Raw genomic sequence first — 23608 nt, 5'->3', positions numbered from 1 at the left:
GTCGCGGTTGTAGGTGAACTTGTTGTTGGAGGAAGGAAGCTTCTGGAGACACTTGAACGATGGTGAGGAGAACAGACACGTTTGCAACGGCGAGGAGAACAGGGCTGAGTAGACGTTTGCGACGTCGAGCAACAGAAATGTTTGGCGGCAATGACGTCATCCTCGGGCTCAACGATGACGATGACAGGTCTGGGCTTGACGAACTTCTGACAACGACGAGGAGGATAGGTCCGGGCTTGACGGCACCCTCGGGCTTGACGACGCGAGGAGGAAAGAATACCTTCGAGAAGAAAGGATGGCAATCACTGGTTGTCACCGCCGAGAGTGGTAGGGGATGATGGTGGTTGAAAAGCTTTGTTGATTTTGCTCTGATAGGGTTAGGGTTGGTCAATTTGAGGCTTTGTGCGTTTGTGGAAGATTGAAGGGGGAGCCGGGGAGGGGTGTTCTCATTCTGGGCTGAGCGTTGTTTGTGTTGTTTTGTTTTTTTTTGTTGGAACCAAAACGCCGCCGTTTTAGTGTTGATTAGAGAATCGGATATTTTAAAAACTCAGCCGGTTTAGTCGGTTTACCGTTTTTAACCGGTTTTTTGCAGCATGGTTTTAGACATCAACCGGATCGACCAAATGACCGGTTCCCAGTTAACCCAGTCGAACCGGTCAGTTCGGCCCGGTTTTTAAAACATTGCTGGTGACCCTACATGTTTATATGCTTATGTTTTTTTTTTAAACAGAAATGGCATCGTTTCCTCGCCCCAACCTAGAATGCCCTAATCTGAATGAGCTACGACCCTACCCACCCCTGAAGCCCCAACATCTCTCTGCTCTGGTTTCTTTCTTGCCACTCTCTCCCTCAAGCTCTCTCGCCTCTCTCACCATCTCACGCCACTCTCGTCTCCGGTGTCTCACTTCTCTCTCGGCCTGGCACTCACCGTTTTGGACTCAGCCACTCGTCGCGCTCTGTGTTCTCAGTCCTCACACTCTCAAGCTCAGTCGCCACCATCCTGCGCTCGCTTCCCCGGCGGAAGAACCAGATTCGGGACCAGCATCTGGTCCCTCAGGTGGTGGTCGTTGTCATCTTCTTGCTTCGGCCGTCAGTTCAGTTGGTCAGCTTCCTTCCTTCGCTGTCATTTTGTCCCTGAGCAGGTGCTGAGGTGAGCTTCCTTCGGCCTTGTTATTTCTTTTTCAATTTCATTGCTGTAAATCATCATTATACCTTGAATTTGTTGCTGAAATAATGATTTAGTTAAAGATAACTCAATAAATACGAAGCTTCTGATCAGAAACAACTTCATACTGTAGAGGATCCGATTCGCTTAATACGGCAAAATGTTATGTTCTCTGTTCCAAGACTTAGTTAAATTTTTTTTGTTGCTTTAAATCATATTTGGAGGTAAAGATTTTGTTGCTGGAAATTATTATAGATGAATTTGTTGTTAAAAATTATCAATAAGCTGAATTTGTTGTTGTAAATGAAATTTGTTGCTGAACATATGACTTAGCAATTTAATTTGTTGCTGGACATCATGGTTCTGAAAACCGAACCGGATCGACCGGTTCAATCGAATTAATCGGAAACTGATCACCTAATCGGTCCGGGTAAGGTCAGAAACCATTTGGCAAAAAACCGGTGAAAAACTGGTCAAACTGGCAGTTAACTGGAGAACCGGTAGAACTGTCTGGTTTTTTTCAGGATTTCCGGTTCGGGTATATAAGTTCTATGCGTCCTTCCCACGCCACCGCCACCTCTTCATCTCATCTCTGAGAATGAGAAACCTTACCCTAACCTAACCCCAGCCACCAGCCCGCCATCACAATCCCCCATGGCCGAACTCTTCTTCTCCAGTAGATGGTGCTTTCGCCGCCGGCGGGAATCGTGGGTGCCGTCGCACTCTTCTCATCGCCAATCCCTTCTCATCTTTCATCTTCTCGTCACCGTCGCACAAAGGAAGCGTTGACCCCGTGGCATAACCGTCGCGAAGGTTTCCCGGTTGATCGTCATCTCTTCAAGCTCGCGCTCTCTCTCACACTCACTCTCTCTGTGTCTGAGCTTCGAGCTCTCTGTCGCTCTCTGTTCGAGTTCACTTCCCTTGTTCCGTTGTCATCAGCCCGTCACTTTCCATTCCTCCCTCGCCGTCACTTTTCTTCCTCCTTCGCCGCCGGTAAGCGCTGCTGCTTTAATTAATATGGCTTGGTTTGTACATTTGTTTATAATACCGATTCTGGGTTTTGGGTTCTTTGATTTCTGATTCTGAGTTTGATAATTTTGCTTAATCCAAGTTACTGTTTTTCTGAAATAATGATTGATTGAATGATTTGATTAAATATTTTCTTTGCTAGGTTAATTTGTTTGAGTTACTTTTGTTGAAGGTTAATTTATTTTTGCTGGGTGTTGAAGATGGAACAGGAACAACAGCCAGAAGACATTATTTATTCAATTTGTTGAATGGTGATGTAATTCTGAATTCAATTTAATTTGGATTCTGACTTTGGAATTCGATTCAATTTAGTTTTTGTTGTTGATATGTTTTCAGATTAGTTTGGATTCATAAGTTATAACTATACTGTTGATTAATTGATTTGCTGTTGAAAGTTTGAAACTATGTTCCATTCCCTTTTTTCTGTGTAGTGTATTTTCCATTTTTTCCTCCCTAGCACAATAGCATGAAAACTAGAGTAAATGAATGGAACACAAGCATAATAATTCAAACACAAATGTGACGAGGGTGATGGCGAACAAGTGATCGTGAAGAGTCTTATAACCTGGGTTTGATCTAGCAACATAGTATTTTACTATTTGTCGATAATTCATTGTTGAGCTGGGATAACAGGTCGATTCAGATCATGACAAGTAGAAGTATTTGGCTCGGCTAGTCCTTAAATGCTTGCTTCTGAGTGAAGCACGAAATTGTTGGAACCCTGTCTCTCTTTATTGTATGCTTCTGTTCAGTTTTCATGTCACATTCAACCTTCTGGGGTTGAAGGTGAAAAGCCTTATGGTAGACTAATAGTCTTCTTGTGAAGCATGAGTCAAAAACAGTGTCAATGTGCTTCTTCTATCTGAATCAGTGTATTTCAAAGTCCTGCATACGGTAAACTGGTTGTTATGTATCAACAAACTATGCTTGTCTGTACTAATATACCTTTGTTTTGAATAGTATCATTCAATCTATTTATACTTTACAGCCACAATTTAAGTGTTGCTAGATGATATGTACACAAGCCATGCCAATTTAAATTGTTTTGGGTTTCTTAGTATCACTATATTTCTCTTTCTTAATGATCTATGAAGTTGTTTAGTTATAAACTTTGATGTTTGAAATTGTTTGTGAACCTCTAATATTAAGTTATGGATAATTTATTATGTGAAATTTTAAATTTTATTAAGTTAGAAATTATTGAATTTATATATTTAAAATTATTTTTAGGTTTTTTAATAATTTTATTTAATATTTAATTTAACCGGTTGAATCCCGGTCGAACCAGTGAACCATTGAACCAGTGATCTCACCGGTTTATTGACTGGTCCGGTTCTCGCAACCTTGCTGGACATCACCGAGTTGAATTTGTTGTTGTTTTGTTTAAATAATCACTTAGCTAAATCATTGTTGTTGAATTTGTTGCTGTGTTATTGAAATAATGATTTAGCTAAATTTTTTATTGTTGTAAATCATATTTGGAGGTAAAGTTTTTGTTGCTGAAAATAATCATAGTTGAATTTGTTATTGAAAATTATCAATGAGCTGAATTTGTTGATGTGACTTGAATTTGTTGCTGAATATATCACTGAGTTAATTTTTTTTGCTGCTGAAAAACATCGCTCAGTTGAATTGTTGCTGATTATCATCACTGAACTTTAAATTTATTGCTGACTTGCTGTCTTAATTAAATAATCACTTAATTAAATCTTTTGTTGTGGTAAATCTTTTGGTTTTTTTTGTTAGAATTTTAAAAATGTTTTCATCACAAACACCATCAGAAACAATGCTATGGAAGATATAGATGCAAATCAAAATGAGGAAAATGTTGGTCAATCTCCAAATTTGTCCTATGAAGATATAGATGTCAACTTTATGATCACTCATTGGATTTGATTAACCGATTGTGTTATCTTTTGTTTTCTCTTGTTCATTTAAATTGAGAAAGTATTTTGTATTAGTGACTAATTTATTATCTTTTTTTGTATCATTAATTATGTCAAAAAATTGATACTTGATTTTTATTATTATATTTGTGAAGATATGCATTTTAATTTTAATTTTATTTTTATAATTTTATATATTTATTTAATTATAACTGGGTCAACTGGGTTGAATAAATGATCCACCGGTTGAATTAGTATCCCGGTGACCCGGTTGTATGACCAGGTTAATTACCGGTTCTGATAACTATGCTACCTAGTCCTAAAGTGCAATGTTCCAGATTCATCCTCCCTTTCATTTAACCGTACTACACCCTATGTCTCAATCTTTCTGAATAAATAACGTGAAAACAGGAGCTGCGAGCCTGTGACGAACCGTTAGGGGTGGAAACAGGCTAGGTCAGGCCAGGTTTTGCTCTTCACAGGCCTGGTCTGTCATACAGTTGATTGGCCTGAGTCTGGCCTACAGCCTGTTATAGGCTCTTTATAAAGTACTAGGCCTGGCCTGTTATTCAGCCTGGCCTGGCCTGAAGCCTGTTAAAAGGCCTGATAATTTTTTTTTAGAAAAATAAAAATATTATTTAAAAAATTATTTTTTATTAAAAATAGTTATATGTAATATGTCATATATTTAATATTTATAAAAAATTTTAAACTTCTAACATATTTAAAATATACAAAAATATTTATAATAAAATATAATAAATTTAAAATATCTCATAATTTTATTAATAATAAATAATTATTTATATATTTAATTATATTTTAACAGGCCCAGGCAGGCTTGATAGGCCTATAAGACTAATTAGTAAGCCTAATATATTAAGATTTTTAAAAAAGTCTGAACCTATACCTATTTTATAACAGGACAGGTCAGGCCAGGCGAAACACAGGCCAGGCTGCAGCCCCTGACACGCCGCCTGGCCTTTTTCCACTCCTACGAACCGTTACCGTGCATGTGAAGATGGATGAAATGACATCATCGAGTCCAACAGTGAGCCAGCGTGACCAGTGGATGGTTGAGTCGCAAGTGTTCCAGATTTACCAGCTCTTCGCGACGATCCCTCCCAACGCCCAATCACTCATGTAACAAACTCACTCACTCACTTAATCCTCTTAATTATTCTCTGTTTTCTCTAATCATTCTCCCAATTCTGTTTAACCGGTTATATGATATGATAGGTTGGAGCTGCAGCGCGATAAGCACATCGAGTTTCTCACCAAAGGCCTTCGCCATCTCGGTCCCAACTTTTCCGTTCTTGATGCCAAGTCTCTCTCTCTCTCTCTCTCTCTCTCTAATTTTTGTTATGTTTGAAAACTTGTTTTGTGTAGTCGACCATGGCTTTGTTACTGGATCATTCACTCGATTGCTTTGTTGGGAGAATCCATCGACGATGAACTCCAAGACAACACTGTCGAGTTTCTCAACCGCTGCAAGGTTTTGAATTTTTCATTCAATCAGTTGTTTTGGCTAAATAAATAAAAAAATTGTGCAACTAATGAGATTATGAAGCATTTGGATATGCAATTTCCTGGCTCTTCATTGGTAGTGCATTGAAATTATTTGCATATTACACATCGCATTCATAATACAATATTAAGGTACATTTTTAAGTAAAACAAATAAACAATGTTTATAGGAGCTAGTATTCGTTTTTATTTTCTTTCGAAAATTAATAACAAAAAAAGGTTCTAGATGTTACGTTAGTATTAGTGATAGTAGGTTTATAGACAAATATTGTAGTTTACCCGTCCAAATTCGTTCTAAGAATTAAAAAGTAGAAGTAGAAGATTGTATACTAAATTGTCTCTAATGTGTCTGGCACTTGTCCAACATGGAGATGGTGACTATTTAGAAGCGTTCATGCCTAAAGAAAACAACCCTAAATAGAGAGACAAGAAAGAGAGATGTTGTGCTTATGTCTGTCAAGTTGAGATAATGAGCCCTAGTGTGTTGCTAAGTCTTATCGTGCCCTTTTTTACAGCGGAGATATGTTCTGGCTGTCTTTTGTGTTCTTTATATTTAGACTCGGTCTCTTGGCTGCCCTGCTCATTACTTTAGTTTCTTGTTCTTTGTGTATCAACAGGATCCAAATGGTGGTTTTGCTGGGGGACCAGGCCAGGCAAGCTGCTAATAAAAAATAATCTGTTCTCTCTTTTCTTTTTTCTGTTTTTTCCCTTTCTACTTGAGCATTGAGCTATGGTCTTATGGAGTTCAAATTTTAAGCTTTTCCTCTTTCTCTTGCTCTTAAACTGCAATTTATTGTGTCTTCCTGCCAACTCCTATGTAAATGAATAGATAAGTAGATAAATAACTGACCAGGTTGTTAAAAGAAAAATTCTCTTAGTTGTAGTGCTCGAGTTGCAACCTGCAACCTGTTAAGTTGAATATGGATATAGCTTATTGGCTAGAGGGAGAACAAGGAAAACTAAAAATGAAAACAATCAAGTAGATTTAGATTTAATGCTTTGAATTTAGATATAGTTTATAATAGGATACTATGGCATTGGGTCCATGTAGTCTACTGACTAGTAGAACTAGCCCTGGTGTTGGTTGTTGTAGTTATTGTTATATCTCTCCCTTGTATTCTTTTACTGTTTAAACTTTAAAATAACATAATGATTCATATGCTTGAATCTTTCTCAGATGCCTCATCTTGCCACAACATATGCTGCTGTCAATACCCTTATTATTTTGGGTGGTGATAAATCTTTAGCATCCATTAATAGGTGTCAGTTTATGTCAATCAATACATGATGTTACGTTGTAATGATAGTTTTCATACTTCTGGAATTCATTGGTACAATTCTTTGAATATATTATCTCGGAGATAAACTGTATGGGTTTCTACGGTGGATGAAACAACCAAATGGCGGATTCAGGTATGTTGCCTTGCTTATCTTTCAGATTAATGATAGATGGTTGTGGTTCTACTTATATTTGGTGATCATTGCTTGAGTTTTATATATAAGAACTTATGCAATACACACTACGCATTTAGAGATGATTTGGTCCACCATTGTCGTTTAATCCCCAAATCTTTATCCAGGATGAATGTTGAAGGAGAAATTGATGTTCGAGCTTGCTACACGGCCATTTCTGTAAGTTGGTTATCTCTTTATCTGTTCCACATATGCTTAACTATAGATGTATGTATATATAATCGTACATTGCACTTTTTTGGAGACTAATCTTATTACTGTTGTACTCTATTATCCTCATTGTTGGAGGGAGACTTTTTATGGTACTTCTTTTATCGATACGCATCTATTTCATAACACACAGAATCTTGTTGGTTTCAGGTCGCAAGTGTTTTGAACATTTTGGATGAAGAGCTGACCCAGAATGTTGGGGACTACATTCTAAGGTTAGTTTCAAGAAGCTGTAACTTGAAATCTGTTGCCAATTCTGGCTGTATGTTTTTTGCTTGTAGAATAAAATTTATTATTTTCCATTTTTATTGGTTAGATTGTTGATAGATTATCCTTGAGATCAACTTGTGAGTGTTGAAATCATAGTGGAATTAATGCAGTCTGTTCTATGATCCGTAATTAGTTTACTATGTGGCCTTAAGTTGGGGCCTTTAGGTTAGCCGGTTGGCCACTTATAATTATTGAAAGCGCCAATAGCCACAATGTGATTATTTGTAAGCATTGTTTTCTTCTTGTTTGGTTCAATGGTCAACTACAAAGTTGTATAATTTCATTGTGTATTTCCTTGATATATTTTCTATGGTCTATGATGTTTCTCTGCAGCTGTCAAACTTATGAGGGTGGCATTGCTGGTGAGCCAGGTTCTGAGGCTCATGGTGGGTATGTTTCGGCATACTCTGTTTGTGATATACTTTCCAAATAATGTAATGTGCCATTATAGACATTGATTATTTCTTTATCAGGTACACCTTTTGTGGATTGGCTGCAATGATTTTGATTGGGGAGGTTAATCGCTTGGATCTGCCTCGATTAGTTGTAAGAGATTTGTTGCTTTCGTTCTGACTTTCAATTATTAGCATGTAAGAGTTACTTCTGAACTTGCCCATACTTTAAATGGTATAATATTCCACGGCTTTGTATTAGGAATGGACAGTATTCCGGCAAGGTAAGGAGTGTGGATTCCAGGGGAGAACAAACAAATTGGTGGACGGATGCTATTCCTTTTGGCAGGTGATTACAATTTTCTGTTTACTTCATGAGTCTTCTGTGACATAGTTGGACTAAAATTTGAAAGTAATCAGGGAGGTGCTGTTGCACTATTACAAAGATTATATTCTATTATTAACAAACAAATGGCCGAAGTCTCAAATATTTCTGGCATACCTGAGGAGAAAGTCTGTCTGCATGGAACCTCCAGTGATGCAGCATCCCATCTCTGGCATGAAGGTTGGCTCACTTCAAAGTATATGGTTTTAGTCTTACTATAATGAAATTTCATTTTCTTCTTAGTACCTGTATCTTCCGATATTCTCGCAGGCATGAGTGAATCCTGTTCAGCTGATTTTAAGAATATAGGTTATAACTTCATTAATGACTGGAGAGCAAAGGATCCACTGTTTCACAGCATTGCCTTGCAGCAATATATTCTTCTATGCGCACAGGTCCGCGTCTTATTTGCTGTTTCTGTTTTCACTTGGTATTTTGTATCATTCTCCTAAGAGTGAATATGCCTCGGTGATACCTTGAAAAGTTAGACATTTAGCTTTATATCATATCTGCATTCAAGACTTTGAAATCGTTGGGTAAATTTGATCACCCTTAGGGGGTGTGTGGTTGAAGGAATTATAAATAATTTCTAGGAATGTTAAGATAGGAATATTATGTTTCCATGTTTGGTTCAAAGTTTGAAAAGATATTTTTAAGTAAGTTTGATTCCCGGAAATCAAAATACCATCATTTTAATTCCCACCTTCCCCTTGGGTATCTTTGATTCCCATGGAAATGGAATATTTATAACAAAGTAATACTTGAACTACACACACTTGTGGGTATCTTTGATTCCCATGGAAATGGAATATTTATAACAAAGTAATACTTGAACCACATACACGTGGTTGGAGGAATTATAATTCCTAGGAATTTTAAGATGGGAATATCATATTCCCATGTTTGGTTCAAAGTTTGAAAAGTTATTCCTAAGCAAGTTTGATTCCAGGGAATCAGAATACCATCATTTCAATTTCCACCTTCTCCTTGGGTATCTTTGATTCCCATGGGAGTGGAATCTTTATAATAAAGTAATATTTGAACCACACACACCCTTAAGGTTATGCTGTATGATACATGACACCCTAAGATTCAAGTTATATAACAGTAAGGTACCTTTTCCCTTTTAAACATGGTATTTCATGTACTTCTTGGCATGCCTAATCTTCGGTATACAAATGAGCGAGGGAGAGATACTTAAATTTCTTTAGCTACAAACTTTGACACTCAAATAAAAATGTCAGTTGAATCAGTTGCATAAAATCAACTAGCTCAAATCCGTAGAAAAAATTGCACTGGTTTCTTTTGCCTAATTTAGGATATCAGAATCATAATATTCCATTCTATTACATGCTTTTGACCCTTGAATATTCTATTCTTTCCTTAACGAAGGAGCAAGATGGTGGACTTCGAGACAAACCAGGTAAACGCAGAGACCACTATCACACGTGTTACTGTTTGAGTGGACTTTCATTGTGCCAGTATAGCTGGTCAAAGCACCCAGATTCTCCACCTCTACCTAAGGCAGTGTTGGGCCCTTACTCCAATCTTTTAGAACCTATACACCCTCTCTATAATGTTGTTTTAGAGCGATATCGTGAAGCTCATGAATTCTTCGTTGGTGCATCATGATTAATATATTATGCCCATGTTTTGTTTCACTTTGATGTAAAATGCTACTATCTAAAGCTGTATTTATTCCTAGAATGTGGTACACCAATTTCGCTACAACATTAATGTACTTAACTATAGGATTGGTGGGTTACATATTATTGTTTTAATAATATAAACAATAGTACTAGGTAAATAAGTTCTTTTCAACCAAGTTTGATTTCCTTAGCTTCTTCTCCCATGTTCTGCGTGCTCTTTTCCTTCCTTCATTCTTTCTTTTCTCCTCCTCCTCCTCTGGCTGTTTTCGATGCTGACTTGTGCTATTTTCTTGCATTTTTTTCTTCTATTATTTTTTTTTGTTCTTCTTATGTTGGTTCAAAGAAATCGTTGTCATTTTTTCAAAAAAGTTTCTTTTGAGACTATCGAGACTGTTACAAAAACACTAGTTTGTCCAATATTTCTCTTATACAACTTAAAAGTGGAATTCTAATTATTATTAGTAGTTAGTATGAAATTTAGGTTACATTATCATAGAAGTGATTGATAACACATGAAGAATCTTGTATATTTGAAATGGTTTGACTTTGGAATGAATAGCTAAATGGACTTTCACGTTGTTTTCTTAACTTTGTTTTTTTTTTCTATTATAAATTAAAAAAAATTATTATTTCCCAAACAAAATTAAAGGGACTTTAATTTTTCGGAATGGACTATAATTTTATAGAGTTCGTCGCACCCTGACGAATTTCATCCAAATCCTCCATAAAAAAAATTGGTTGGGAACGAAACTCAAATTCTTAAACCATTATCTTCGTCTTCAATAGTATTGTAACCATTATCATCTTCTCTAAAAATACACAAATAATGGTTGCCACTATTAACTTTCCAACTTTTTTTTTGACTCAATTTGATATATATGAAGATGCCTAGTGAAGTTTGTCGGGTGATACAGCGAACTCTATAAAAATATAAAAGTTCGCTGGGAGTGCAGAGAATCTTACAAAAAATAATAAAGTTCGCTGGTGGGTGCGACGGACTTGTTGAGATTTAAAAAAAAAAATGTATTTTAAAATTTAAAGTCTGGATAATTTATTTGGGAAAATAAATTTTTTAATTTTATTATAAAAAAATCTTTTTTTCATTTTTTTATTTTAAAGCCCGAATAATTTATTGTGTTTTTCAAGAAATGGATTACAAATATTTTTTTAAATCAAACAGAACTCGTGATAGAAATGTGGAGATGGAGCTAGGACAAGATATTCGCCGCACGAACTCCAATGCATGTCTCCCTGATCAGCATTACAATATAAGTAGGGATGAGATTATACGGGGCGGAGATTTTTCTGGTGTCCTCTCAACCCATTTAGTAAAATGTCTTCTATTCCTATTTTATTTTCGTCAAGAGTCTTCCTTTGTTTTCCTTGCAGGAGGAGTGAATTTTCGCGTATAGTATATTTATGAATATTAAATTTAGAAAAAAATAATATAATTATAATAAAATTTAATATAATTCAACTAAATATATTAAATTAAACATAATTCAAATATAATTTTAACATAAATAATATACGTACAAAATTTTTAATATACAAATTAAAATAATATATACATTTATTCGCAGGGGCTAATTTCTGTTCTAATGAAAATTTTGCAGATTTCCATTAACTCTTTTGTCATAGGTAATTTCTGTGGGTGCAGATATTTTTGTCATTTTTAAATATGAAAAGCTATAAAATCACTAAATAACGAGATTTTATTAATTTGTGTATTATATTTAAAGTTAAAATCATATATTATTAATGTAAATCCTTAAAAAAATTTTGGTAACTAAGATACCAAAATTAATATATTTAATATGGATAATAAACATAATTTTTTATTGTTTTACTAAAAAAAATTTATCTTTTTATGTTCTAAACAAGTTAGTATCTTATGCAGGGACAAAGATATGCAACGTAAATAACACACGTTTCGGCCGACATAAACATCATTCTAAATAATATTTTAAAAATGAGATTTTAAATTAATTCGAATTAGGTTTGAATTTGAATAATTAGGATTAGACACTATATAAAGTATAAACACACTCACAACACGTCATCTTTCCCTCTTATCGCGTCCTCATTCTGCCGTTCAATTGACCGTTCCTCCGCCACGACAGTGCGCCGTTGTCGCTAGTGGGAGCTCTCGCGAGATGCGCGCCCTTTCCTCCCGGTCGTTTGCGTCGCCATTGTAGATGAAGCTGCGCTACTAAACACTCAGCTTGGAATGTTAGCGATAGTGCTGTTGTCTCGCGCAATTCTCCTGCGTCATCGCTGTTACTGTCTCGCGTTCCTTGCCTGCTGCGCTGCTGTTGCAGTCTTGTGCATATTTTGACCTCTCTGCAAGACTGCAACTTCGTCCCGCGATATGCCACCGTCGAACTCTTTTGTTTTGGAGGATTCTTTTAATTAGTTTTGGATTTTTTTTCTAAATTTCGAATGATTCTTTATACTAGTTTTGACTAGTTTTTGATGATTCTTTTTTCTATGTTTTGGATGTTTCTTCTTTTTGGGTGGGTTTGAATGATTTTTTTAATCATTTTCGATGTTTCTTTTCTTAGTTTTTGAATATTCTTTTTCAATATTTTTTAAATATCTCTTTGTTAGGTTTTTAAATTTTTAAAATTATTAAATATCTCTTTTTTATTAAGTTTTGGATGTTTGTTTTTGTTACATTTCGAATGTTTTGAAAATTTTAAAATAATTTTTAATTTTTTAAAATAATTTTGAATTTTAAAAATAAATTTTAGACTTTTTAAAACGGTTTTAGATATTTCTTTTATTTTGGATGTTTTTTTTTTGCGTTGCGAGTGGGGAGCCCGGTGGATGTGGGGAGAGGAATTAAGATTTGTAACTTGGATGTAGAAAGAGGAATTAAAACGTGGATAAATGATGAAAGATAAAAATCGAATGAGGATAAGAAGAGGTGAATGGATTGAGATATTTTTTTCATGTTTTGTGGGCCTTAGAATGCAGCCTAATAGGACGTTGGTTGATGTTGTTGGCATCTCTATTGACTATTTAACGGAATTGATGTTTATATTAGGAAAAAGTATAGGTAGACAATGAGTCTGGATTACGTCTGGTGGTGAGAGAATGACAGTAGGATGAAGGTAAAGCTGTGGGTGACTGAGTGCATATGGTGGTGGGTGAATGAGGTTGAGTGGGTCATTGGTGAGTGAATGAGGTTGAATGTTGGTGGATGATGATGCAGATGAAGGAATGAAGATGAAGTGAAGATGAAGTGGTTGGAGGGAAAGGACAATGATATTTGGAATTGGAAACTATTTCCTTTTTTTTTTAAGAAAAATATAGTAATTATTATTTTATAATTTTAAAATTTACTTTTTGTTTACTTTTTTATTTTATAATTTTTAATTTTATAATTTATTTTTTGTAAGGCTAAATTTATCTTTTTAGAGTGAAAATGATGATTTTTTAACGTTTTATGACGTTGAGGATGATTTTAATAAAAAAAAAATCGGGGACGATTTTGAGTTTGGCCTCAAATTTTAGGGACGAAAAAAGCACTTAACCCTTAGTTATTCTATTTTTAAATTTGAATTCTAAGTTTGGATGAGATCTTAACTGATTATATTTTAAATTGTTATGATATGATTCATAAAATTTGAATGATTTAGATTTCAATTTACAATATACAAATTAAATTTGAATTGAGATTCAAATTCGAAATCAATAACGAATCTCATACTATATATATGTATGCCAAGAGTAGAGAAAAAACATAAATAACACAAGTATTTTATTCTTTTACCTCTACACATAAATTTATATGAGCTTAATTTTTGGAAAAGAATTTTATGGTGTGAAAAGAGTTGCAAGAGATTTTTAATTTAGATCATATGTCTATTAGTCAAAGAGTTAACAATAAGAATTGATTTCGGTGTGAATACTCATAACACCTTTTTTTTTCTAAAGTCAGATAATTCCATTTATGGAATGAAAAAAACATATAGGTGTTCATATATGGGACAAATAAAAGTAATGGGGACTCCCAACGTTCTACTATAGAGGTAACATCATATAATAATCTAATAAGAGAGATAAAAAATTAAAGTGCTCATCAATTAGAAAGTGGGAATTTGTTGAAGCTCTTTCTCCAGCTTCAAAGCCGACACACCATTATCTCTTCCACACTAGTTGATACATTATCAAAGATGAACCTGTTCCTAGCCTTCTATAAGGACCAGCTCAAAATCACCATCATCATTCTCTGAGAGGAGCTATTAGGTTGGGTACACAAGGCTCCCATTCTCAAGTTCCACTTAACATAGAAGTCAGAGTCTTCGGTGCTCCTTCTAGTAGCTGGTAAGTTCATTTTGACCAAATTTTCTTTGATTTTACACAATGGAAGATGCAATAATTGATTGTTTCTGGAAATTGTAGGCATCTTTGGCAAATAGGTTGAATCGATGGGATGCGATGATGAAGCTTTTGCATCACTAGAAGCTTTTCTAGAAGCCCCTCCAGAGAAAAATCTTAATCTTCCGTGGGATTTTCAGCTTCCACAATTCTCGCCACGAATTTCGTTGTCTCATAATCTCTGGGCGAAATTCAATGGGAGGATGCAAGAACCCATAAGCCACACGGTACCCAGTACTCACTTCATGCAAACCATTTTATTAAAGACCCAATAAATTTTATCTTTTCCACCCCCAATTGTTGTTGCTAGCACACGCTGACTAGTGTCTTCAGAAAAAATACTTCTAATTAGAGTTTGATTCCACTGACCATTAAAAAGTATTAAGTCTTTGACCATCAATAGTGGTTGATTTTGTAGATTGGAAGTTTCAGATGAAGAAACAACATAAGGACGTGGAGGAGAAAGTCAAGGATCACTGAAGATTTGGATACTAGATCTATCACCAACTCGCCAAACCAGCTCCTTTTCAACAATCTTACGCCCTTCCAATATGCTACGCCACCCCCCACGAAGGTACTGTTCCAATCTCTACATTCATTATAGAACTGTATCGAAAATATTTACCTTTGAGGAGTCTAGCTAGGAGTGATTGTGGCTGAGAGACAACTTTCCAACATTATTTTGCTAATAGCGCCAAATTCTGAGCCCCTAGGTCCTTAAAACCTAGTCCACCTTCTAATTTTGGTCTTGTTATAGTATCCCAACTAAGCCATGCCATTTTTTGCTCTGTACTTTTTTGATCCCACCAAAATTGGGAGAGTATGTTGTGAATCTCCCTAATTAAAGTGTCAGGAAGACGAAAACATGATAATAAATAAATTGGGATAGCCTCCCCAATAACTTTGATTAGAACATGCCTGCCTGCAGAGGAGAGAAGTTTTTTTTTCACCCTTGAACTCGCTTCCTTACCTTATCCTTGATTTCTCCAAAGGTGGCCTTTTTTTATTTTTGGACTGTAGATGGAAGAATCAAATATTCATCCTGTGCACCAATATGATTAATTTCCAATTTCCGAGCCAGTAGTAATCGAGCAGCGAGAGGAGTATTATTACTAAAGAATAGAGCTGATTTATGCAAATTAATTTTTTGGCCACTGAACCCCTCGTATGACCGAAAAAGATTGAGAATATTTTCACAATTGTTTACGCTTTGCAAAAAAAAGATTGAGTCATCCGCAAACAATAAATGATTAACAGTAGGACATCTTCGATTGATCTGAATACCTTCAATGAGACCGTTTTGCTCTGTCTTGTTTAGTAAAAAGGATAATCCTTATGCACAAAAAAGAAAAAGGTATGGAGATAGAGGGTTTTCTTGACGGATACCTCTATTTGATTTAAAAGAACCAAAAGGTTGACCTTCGACAACGACAGAGTAAGAAACTGTAGTCACCACCTCCTATATCCAACCAATCCACCTAAATTCAAATCTCAACTTCTCCAAAATGAACCAAAGAAAATGCCACTCAACACGATTATAGGATTTGCTCATATCCAATTTAATAGCCATTTCACTCGATAGGCTCCTCTTCTTTGTCTTTAGATAGTGCATATATTCATGAGCGGCTAGGACATTGTCTGAAATCAATCTATCCTTAATGAAGACACTTTGATTAGGGTTGATCAGCGAAGTCATAAATTTCTGTAGCTGATGGACTAGTACTTTAGAAATAATCTTATACACAACTGAGGAAAGGCTGATGGGTCTAACCTGTGTCATATCCTTTGCATCAGAAATCTTAGGAATGAGACAGATTTGTGTATGGTTGAAGCTCTTTGTTAGTCTACCATTAACAAAAAATTCGCAGACAGCCTTAAAAACATCCTCCCCTACTAAACATCAGTAGAATTGAAAGAATTTAGCTGTAAATCCATCATCACCAGGGGCGCTCTGGGGGTGAACACTAAAGATCGCACGTTTTATCTAAGCAAAACTGATCGGTCTAGTTAATTTTCTGTTCACCGTTGCTGAAACTTTGGTTTCAAAATCTTTGAATGCATGTGCCGGATTAGCTTGGTTAATTGATGTGAAGATATCCTTGAAGTATGTTTCAGATACTTGTGCAATTTTCTCACGGGTGGTAGCATACGTACCATCATTCTTTTTCAGTTTCTAAATTTTATTTCTCTAGATTCTGGATTAGAATGATTGGTGAAAGAAACTTGTATTTCTGTCCCCTTCTTTTAGCCACTTTACACGAGATTTCTCTCTCCAATAGTTTTTCTCCCTAAAGTAAGTATCCTCAAGTTTATTTTTCAAGGCTTCAACCTATTCTTCCCCTGTAATACCCTCCTCTCTGAGAATTTCAAGCTGAGATGTGAGTTCATTATTGTCCTTCTTCGAATTAGATTTGTTCTGCTGCTGCCATTGAACAATATGATGCCTACAATGCTTCAATTTTTTAGCCAAAACAAACATTGCTGAGCCATCCACCCATTTCTTCCAAGTTTCAATGATAATTATCCGAATTTCTTCTAAACCACACCATCTCTCTTGAAACTTAAACCTCTGATTAGATTTTTCTATAACTGGATTTGTATCAAGGAGGATAGGCGCATGATCTGAACTGTTTTTTGCGAGTCGAGATAGCGAGGCTGATGAAAAACAATCCATTCACTCACTGTTTGCAAATGCACGGTCAAGCCGCTCCCTGATTTGGTCCTGCCTTCGTCGCCTATTAGTTCAGGTGAACATTCTCCCAATCATACCCAAGTCCTTCAGTCCACCACCATCAATAAAATTCACAAATTCAGAAATAGATGAAGCTGATTCTAATCCCCCTACTTACTTCTCCTCGAGGCTCACTATAGCATTAAAATCACCCATAATTATAATTTTTCTAAAGAAACCTTGTACAAAAGATGAAAGTTCTGTGTATTGGGTAGACCGAATCTCATCCAAGCTATTTAAATGTACCCCAATCAGCCCCCAAAAACAGTTCAAAACATGATCAGTTACCTTGGTAGTTATGAAAAACTCTTTTTCAGTAAGAATCTCAACCGTTGTACCCTCCTTCCATGTTAAAGCCAATCCACCAGCTGTATTCGTTGGACTAACAATCCTCCAATACGTAAAATGATAAGATCTCAACTTATTTTCTACCAGACGAGATTGATTTTTTGTTTCACATAGAAACACAATTTCGGGGGAGTGAAATTACACATCCCTTTAAAGTTATGAACTGTTAGGAATCTTCCGAAACCGCTAATTTTCATAAAAGAACTCTCATGACGAATTAAAGGGAAAGAATAAAGAAGGGAATAAAGAAAGGATTAAAGAAAGAAATTGACAAATCAAATATTGACCTAAATGACACAAAAATTTTGTTTTAAAAAAAAATTCTAACAGAATAAGTTAAAGGAGTATGTTCTCCTCACATGAAAAAACCTAAACGGCACAAATAAATACTCATAACATCTTTATACCATAAAAAAATGTGATTTTTATTAATATACTTAAATATTTAAATTTAATTTATATATTATTTTTAAAAAAAATTTAAGTATAAAATAAATTTTTAAAATTATTTTTTCTATTGCATATTATGATTTATGAAGATACGATAATCTTTCAGTTGTGCATTACATCTGTTGTTTGGAATCGTCACTGTTTTCAGCAGGCAAGAAAAGTTATGCATTCATTATCCTTTCTAAATTTTATATTATTATTATTATTACCAAAAAAATGAAGCAGAAGAGCCATTATGCATACTTTATACGACACTTGCTTCTTCATATTCTATAGGACCATGCTACGCCTCAAGATGGCCAAGTGGTGATTGTTGCTTTAGCTAGAAAAAAATAATATTTTTTCACACTACCTAATAGTACACACCAAAAGTCGAGAGGCGTAGATATAAGTTTAGTTAAATACTATTCTTTTATTTTAAATAGGAAAAGTATATGGAACCAACTAATAATCAATTAAGAATGGAATGACATAATTAATTATAATTAGTTTTATTAATTTATAATTTAATTTATTTTTTAAATTATTGTTGACCACGTTCAAAACATGAGGGAAGATACGGTAGTAATAGGAGAGAATCACGGAACAGATGCTTTGATTATTCATTAGTTGGTTTCATATAATTAATTATGTTTTATTAATGCGTAACACATGAAACATAGAAATCATATCGAAAACCATCCAATTTACAAGAAAAAGAAACATCCGTGTGCCTATCAGTAGCAACATCCAGTTAAAATTACCGGTTAAAGTTACCGGTGCCTCTAGTTTACCAATTGGCTGATTCTTGGCTTATATAAAGTTGGTTCCTAGCATTGTTGTTCTAAATATAATAGGAAATGATCATTACATTAAGCAACATATCAAGCCAAGCGCATTGCTTTTTTTTTTTAATCAATTTTATTTTTATATTAATAACATTTTGGCTTCTTTGAGAATATATAAGTAGCTATATACTTATCAATATTTATAAGTGGAAGAGAAAATTTAGAAGTGTTCAATTTTGCACAAGTATCATAATGAGCAAGGAAACCTCAACAAAAGAAATGAAAGATGTATCAAAACTACAAGAAGAGGAAGCAAAGCCTCAACAAGTGAAAAAGGATACTCAAGACAAAATAGAAACTTCAAAAGAGAAGAAGATCAACAACAAGAGGAAGGAAGAACCGCAACTACCGGTTTCTGAGTCGCCACGGTCCATCACATACCATTCTTCCGGCGGCTCATTCTCCAGCAGTGAGGCCCCTCCAGTAGGCGCAACGGCGGTCAAAATGGCGCAGGACGAGCCGGATAAGGTTGAAGAAGGCATAGTGAATGGGGGACGAAATAGTGGTTACTTGATGTCCAAGAAAGAGGCCAAGTTGAGCATGGTATTGCTAGGGCTCAGAATTACTACATTTGTGTTCTGTTTGGTGTCATTTTCAGTGTTAGCTAATGATACCAATAAAGGGCCATTTTCTCGCTCATTCTATGCATATACGGAATTCAAGTATGTTGCTCTTCCCTCCTCCTTCCTTCCTATTGTGTCATGAACAAGTTTCAGTATTCTATTTTTTTAATTTTATTTTACTCAATTTGATATAAAATTTTGTACGGGGATGTTGTTACATTCTTTTGTTACTATTATGCGTGCATTGTTTAATTACTTTTTAATTATTATGCTAAATGAACACAAAAATTTAGTCACTCTTATAGAAATACTATAAGAAGAGGGGCGGGGCCGTCAATAATTTTAGTCAAATTCGTGGTTAAAAAAAATTGACGAACTCCCAAACTTTTTTTTTTAAATATTACTTCCCAACTCTTTCAAAAAAAATTTAATCCTAAACTTCATGAGTTATTGGTATACCAATTATTTTAATTGAACAATTTAGTCATTTGTATTCGATAATTTTTGTTTATATCTAACTTAAATAATGTGATCATATGAATTTTGACTTGAATTTAATTTTGTTTTTATTTTTTCTTAATTCTTGTAACATATACTTTTTTATTTAACTAAACTCATATAAGCAATTATTTATTATTATTATTATTATTATTATTATTATTATTATTATTATTAAAAACTAAATAAACACATATACCACTTTAGTTTAAATTAAAAAGAGGTATTTAATAAAAAAATATAAACATGCATGTTAGTTTTTGTGATAGAAAGATATGAAAAAAGAGATATTTATTGAGAAAATAATGGGAGAGGAAAAATATATATTTATTAAAAATATAAAATTTATGGAAAGTAGAGAGATAATTAACAAAATATTGAACATAAGTTGTATGAATACAAAAAAAAATTATCATCATTTCAATAATTATAATAAAAAAATATTAAAAAAATAAAATAAATAAATTTATACAAAAAGACTTGGATATAACATTATATTATGGAAAAGTATAGGATACCAACATATTATCTGTCAATTTATTGCCAACAATAATTAATTATTATATTTTAAACACATATATAAAGAGATACATTCAAAAAATATATCTATAAATATACTTCTATTAAACACAATCACAAAAAAGATATTTTTATTAGACACATCTAGAAAGACACTTCCATTAAACACGATTATAAATAAAAATTGGCAGAAGTTGATAAAAATGCTGTTGGTAACGGAGCAGAATCGTTACATTATTCTTATCTTTAATAGTTACATACATATTTGTTTGCAAAAATTTTGGGACAAGGCCGTCTCTCTCCTCCTTTTTATTCTTCTGGATATATTTTTCTAAATGACCACGTATTTATATTTATAATTAACTTTTAAATATGATAATCAAATTTTAAATTTATACTCAAAATTAAATTTTATAAATAATATAATTAAATTATTTTATATTTATAATTAAAATAAAAATAAGAATGTAAAAATAGTAATTTATTTTGTGTTTATAAACATTTTAATTTAATTATACGGTTATAAAAATTTAATTATTTTACCATTGAAATTTTGAGGAATACTTTTTTATGAATTTTGATTATTTTAATATGTAAATATATACAAATGTATCGTGATTAATTTAATAATTAATTTTTTATATTTATAAATAGTTTTTTGTTAACTCTATTATGAAAACTTCAATTTTATCCTTCAGTTAGCAAATATTGTCTATTGTCACTCCTAATTTTTGAATTATATATAAAATTTTGAATTAAAAGTTAAATTTTTTTCATATATAAAAACTATTTATACATATAATAGCTAATTGTTGTATTATGTGGTAAAATTTGGTTCTGGTGTGATTATTATGCAGCTGTTGCCTGGCAGCAAATGTGATCGGGTGTGCGTATACTCTGGTGCAAATATGTGAACTCGTGAAGTATTTGATCACTAAAAAACACACTGGAAACACCAAACTGATTCGTAGCATCACTTTTGCTATTGATCAAGTAAGGTAGTGTATTTATTTGGGTGTTATTAAGTAGTTAATTTTTTTAATATTTTTATTTTTATTTTTATTTCATTTTTATTTTATCTTATTTTATTTTACTATTTCGAAAATAAATTAAGTCTAATGCACACTATTCCCTAATACTCTTATTAGATTCTTTAATTATTGTTAACTAAAGAGAAAAAAAAAACACGATCAACATATAGTTAAATTATATTTTTTATTTATTAAGAACAATAGGTTACATAAATTAATTATCGTTAGGGTTGAAAGTGAGTTAAACAAATTCATGAGTTCGTTTAAGTTTAACTTTTTAATAGTTCGACAAATTGAGCTTATGAGTTTGTGAATTAAACTTCAATCTGAATTTGAACTCATTTATTAAATGAGTCGAATTTAAACTTAAATAGACTTAGTTCGTTATTCGTAAATTAGCTCAATTATATATAATAGATGATATACATTATAATTATAATTAATAGAGACATAAATTTTTATTTGTATAAGATTATATATTATGTTTATGTTATTTGAGTTAGCTCATCATGTGTTCGAGCTAGCTTATGACTAGATGAATCGAGTTAAAATTTTATAAATTAGCTTGATTATTAATAGATCGAATCCTCAGAAACCAAATTTAAATTTGACTTTGCTCGATTGAATGTTCACTTCCAATCCTAATTATGATAACATGCATGCCATGATAAATAGCATTTTTTGTCTTAACACGATAATACAACACATGACATGTCATATGACATTTTTTATATCCCTAATTATTATCATGGACGTAATATGACGCGCATTAGACCTCTCAAATAGAGAATAAATGAATCATTAAATAATTTATATTTTTACTTAAATAACGTGTCTATATTTTAACTGTTATCTTTAAGTAAAAATATTTTTATTATATGAATAGGTGCTCGCCCTATTTTAAAATATCATTATTAGATGCTGGCTGAGTAAAATTATATAAGGGACAAAACAAAAATGGTTTATTTTATTTAATCTTTATTAATTATTATAATAATTAATGAATGTTAAATAAAATAAATTTTAATTGATTTTTATTATCAAATATTTTTAAATTATATAATGGCTGATCTGTCTAACGAAAAAATCGAATTATGCGGTGTATTCAATGTAAGTAGTGGGAGTTGGTAAAATTTTTATTGGTTACGTAGCGAGATTGATGTAAGTATGAATACATGCATGATCAAGTAAATGATGAAGTATTGGTTGGTTGTTGCAGGTCTTGACATATTTGTTACTGGCAGCAGCAACCTCAGCTGCCGGTGTAATCTCAGCAATCAATACATCCCGAGAGCTGCAATATCTGTTTTCTGTAGTAATTCCATCTGAATTCGTTGACATGGCTACTGCATCTGTGGTTTTGTCCTTCCTTGCTTTTAAGTCATTTGCCATGGCCACTCTTCTCTCTGGTTACATCCTTTGCAAGTTCAACTACTAACTTGCTAGCTAGTTCAGTTCATGCAACACTACTACTTATTATTAGATTGCTCCACAAATGCAAAATGTATGGATATGAGGAATTATTACACAAACTCTATATCTCTGTATAGTTGTTCATGAACATGAAGTTTGATGGTTTTCATGTTGATTAATAATAAAATTATTAGCACCTGTCCTAGATTTTCAGAAGCTAGCTAGATTGGTTTCTGAAGAGGTGGTTTTTTCGTTTCCTGAACTCTCAAGATAATGTGGGAATGAAATCAATGATATTTGTTTGTTTTAATTTTATATGTTGTTGGTTTTGAAAACCTAATTGGTCATTAAATCAGTAGAATTAAAAATTTAAAAATTTGAAAGTCCAATCAAAATTTAACTAAAGTTAAATTAGATATAGTAAAATAATATATTTATGTGCAAAATATTTTTTTTTAAAAAAATAATTTTTGTATATATTTTATTATTTTAAATTATTTAATTATTCAAAAATTTAATGGTTTAACCAATTATTATGTTCTTTGACTTTTCTTTTTTAGTTTTTTGATCAATTCATTACCAACTAATTTTTTACTTAAATCGAATTGATTTAGTGATCGATTTTCGATTGATCTAATTGAATTGATAGAACTATTTAGAAATGCACTAATTATTTACAAATAAACAAGCTTTAATTTTTCCATTTTGATCAAGTAAGGTTTTAATATTTTCATTTTCATCAATCTTGATGAGGGCAGCGGCAACAAGGTTAATGAGCACTTGGTCTTATTTGAGTTGCGGTATTGCTACAGTTTGATCAAACTAATATTGCCATATTTCGAGTAGGTCCAAGCTT

General features: G+C 33.2%; 2 protein-coding genes across 2 annotated transcripts; both read left to right on the top strand.

Moving 5' to 3' along the window:
- Positions 1-1732: 1732 nt before the first annotated feature.
- On the top strand, positions 1733-10068 carry LOC107462171 (protein farnesyltransferase subunit beta). The gene is made up of 14 exons (XM_052252726.1): positions 1733-2158; positions 2367-2445; positions 5005-5223; positions 5320-5378; positions 5470-5575; positions 6225-6260; positions 7188-7239; positions 7441-7505; positions 7894-7950; positions 8034-8106; positions 8215-8301; positions 8373-8517; positions 8608-8732; positions 9730-10068. Exons 3-14 carry the CDS (start codon positions 5102-5104, stop codon positions 9967-9969), a joined length of 1167 nt encoding a protein of 388 aa, XP_052108686.1. The 5' UTR covers positions 1733-2158; positions 2367-2445; positions 5005-5101; the 3' UTR covers positions 9970-10068.
- An 8852-nt stretch (positions 10069-18920) lies between these two features.
- On the top strand, positions 18921-22777 carry LOC107462136 (CASP-like protein N24). Its single transcript, XM_016080701.3, has 3 exons — positions 18921-19390; positions 21166-21301; positions 22559-22777. The coding sequence occupies exons 1-3, from the start codon at positions 18921-18923 to the stop codon at positions 22775-22777; spliced, it is 825 nt and encodes a 274-aa protein (XP_015936187.1).
- Positions 22778-23608: the final 831 nt, after the last annotated feature.

Source organism: Arachis duranensis, chromosome 8 (genome assembly GCF_000817695.3).
Source record: "Arachis duranensis cultivar V14167 chromosome 8, aradu.V14167.gnm2.J7QH, whole genome shotgun sequence".
Taxonomy (NCBI): Eukaryota; Viridiplantae; Streptophyta; class Magnoliopsida; order Fabales; family Fabaceae; genus Arachis; species Arachis duranensis.
The sequence above is the reverse complement of the archived record's forward strand: the minus strand, read 5'-3'. Positions and strand labels throughout refer to the sequence as shown.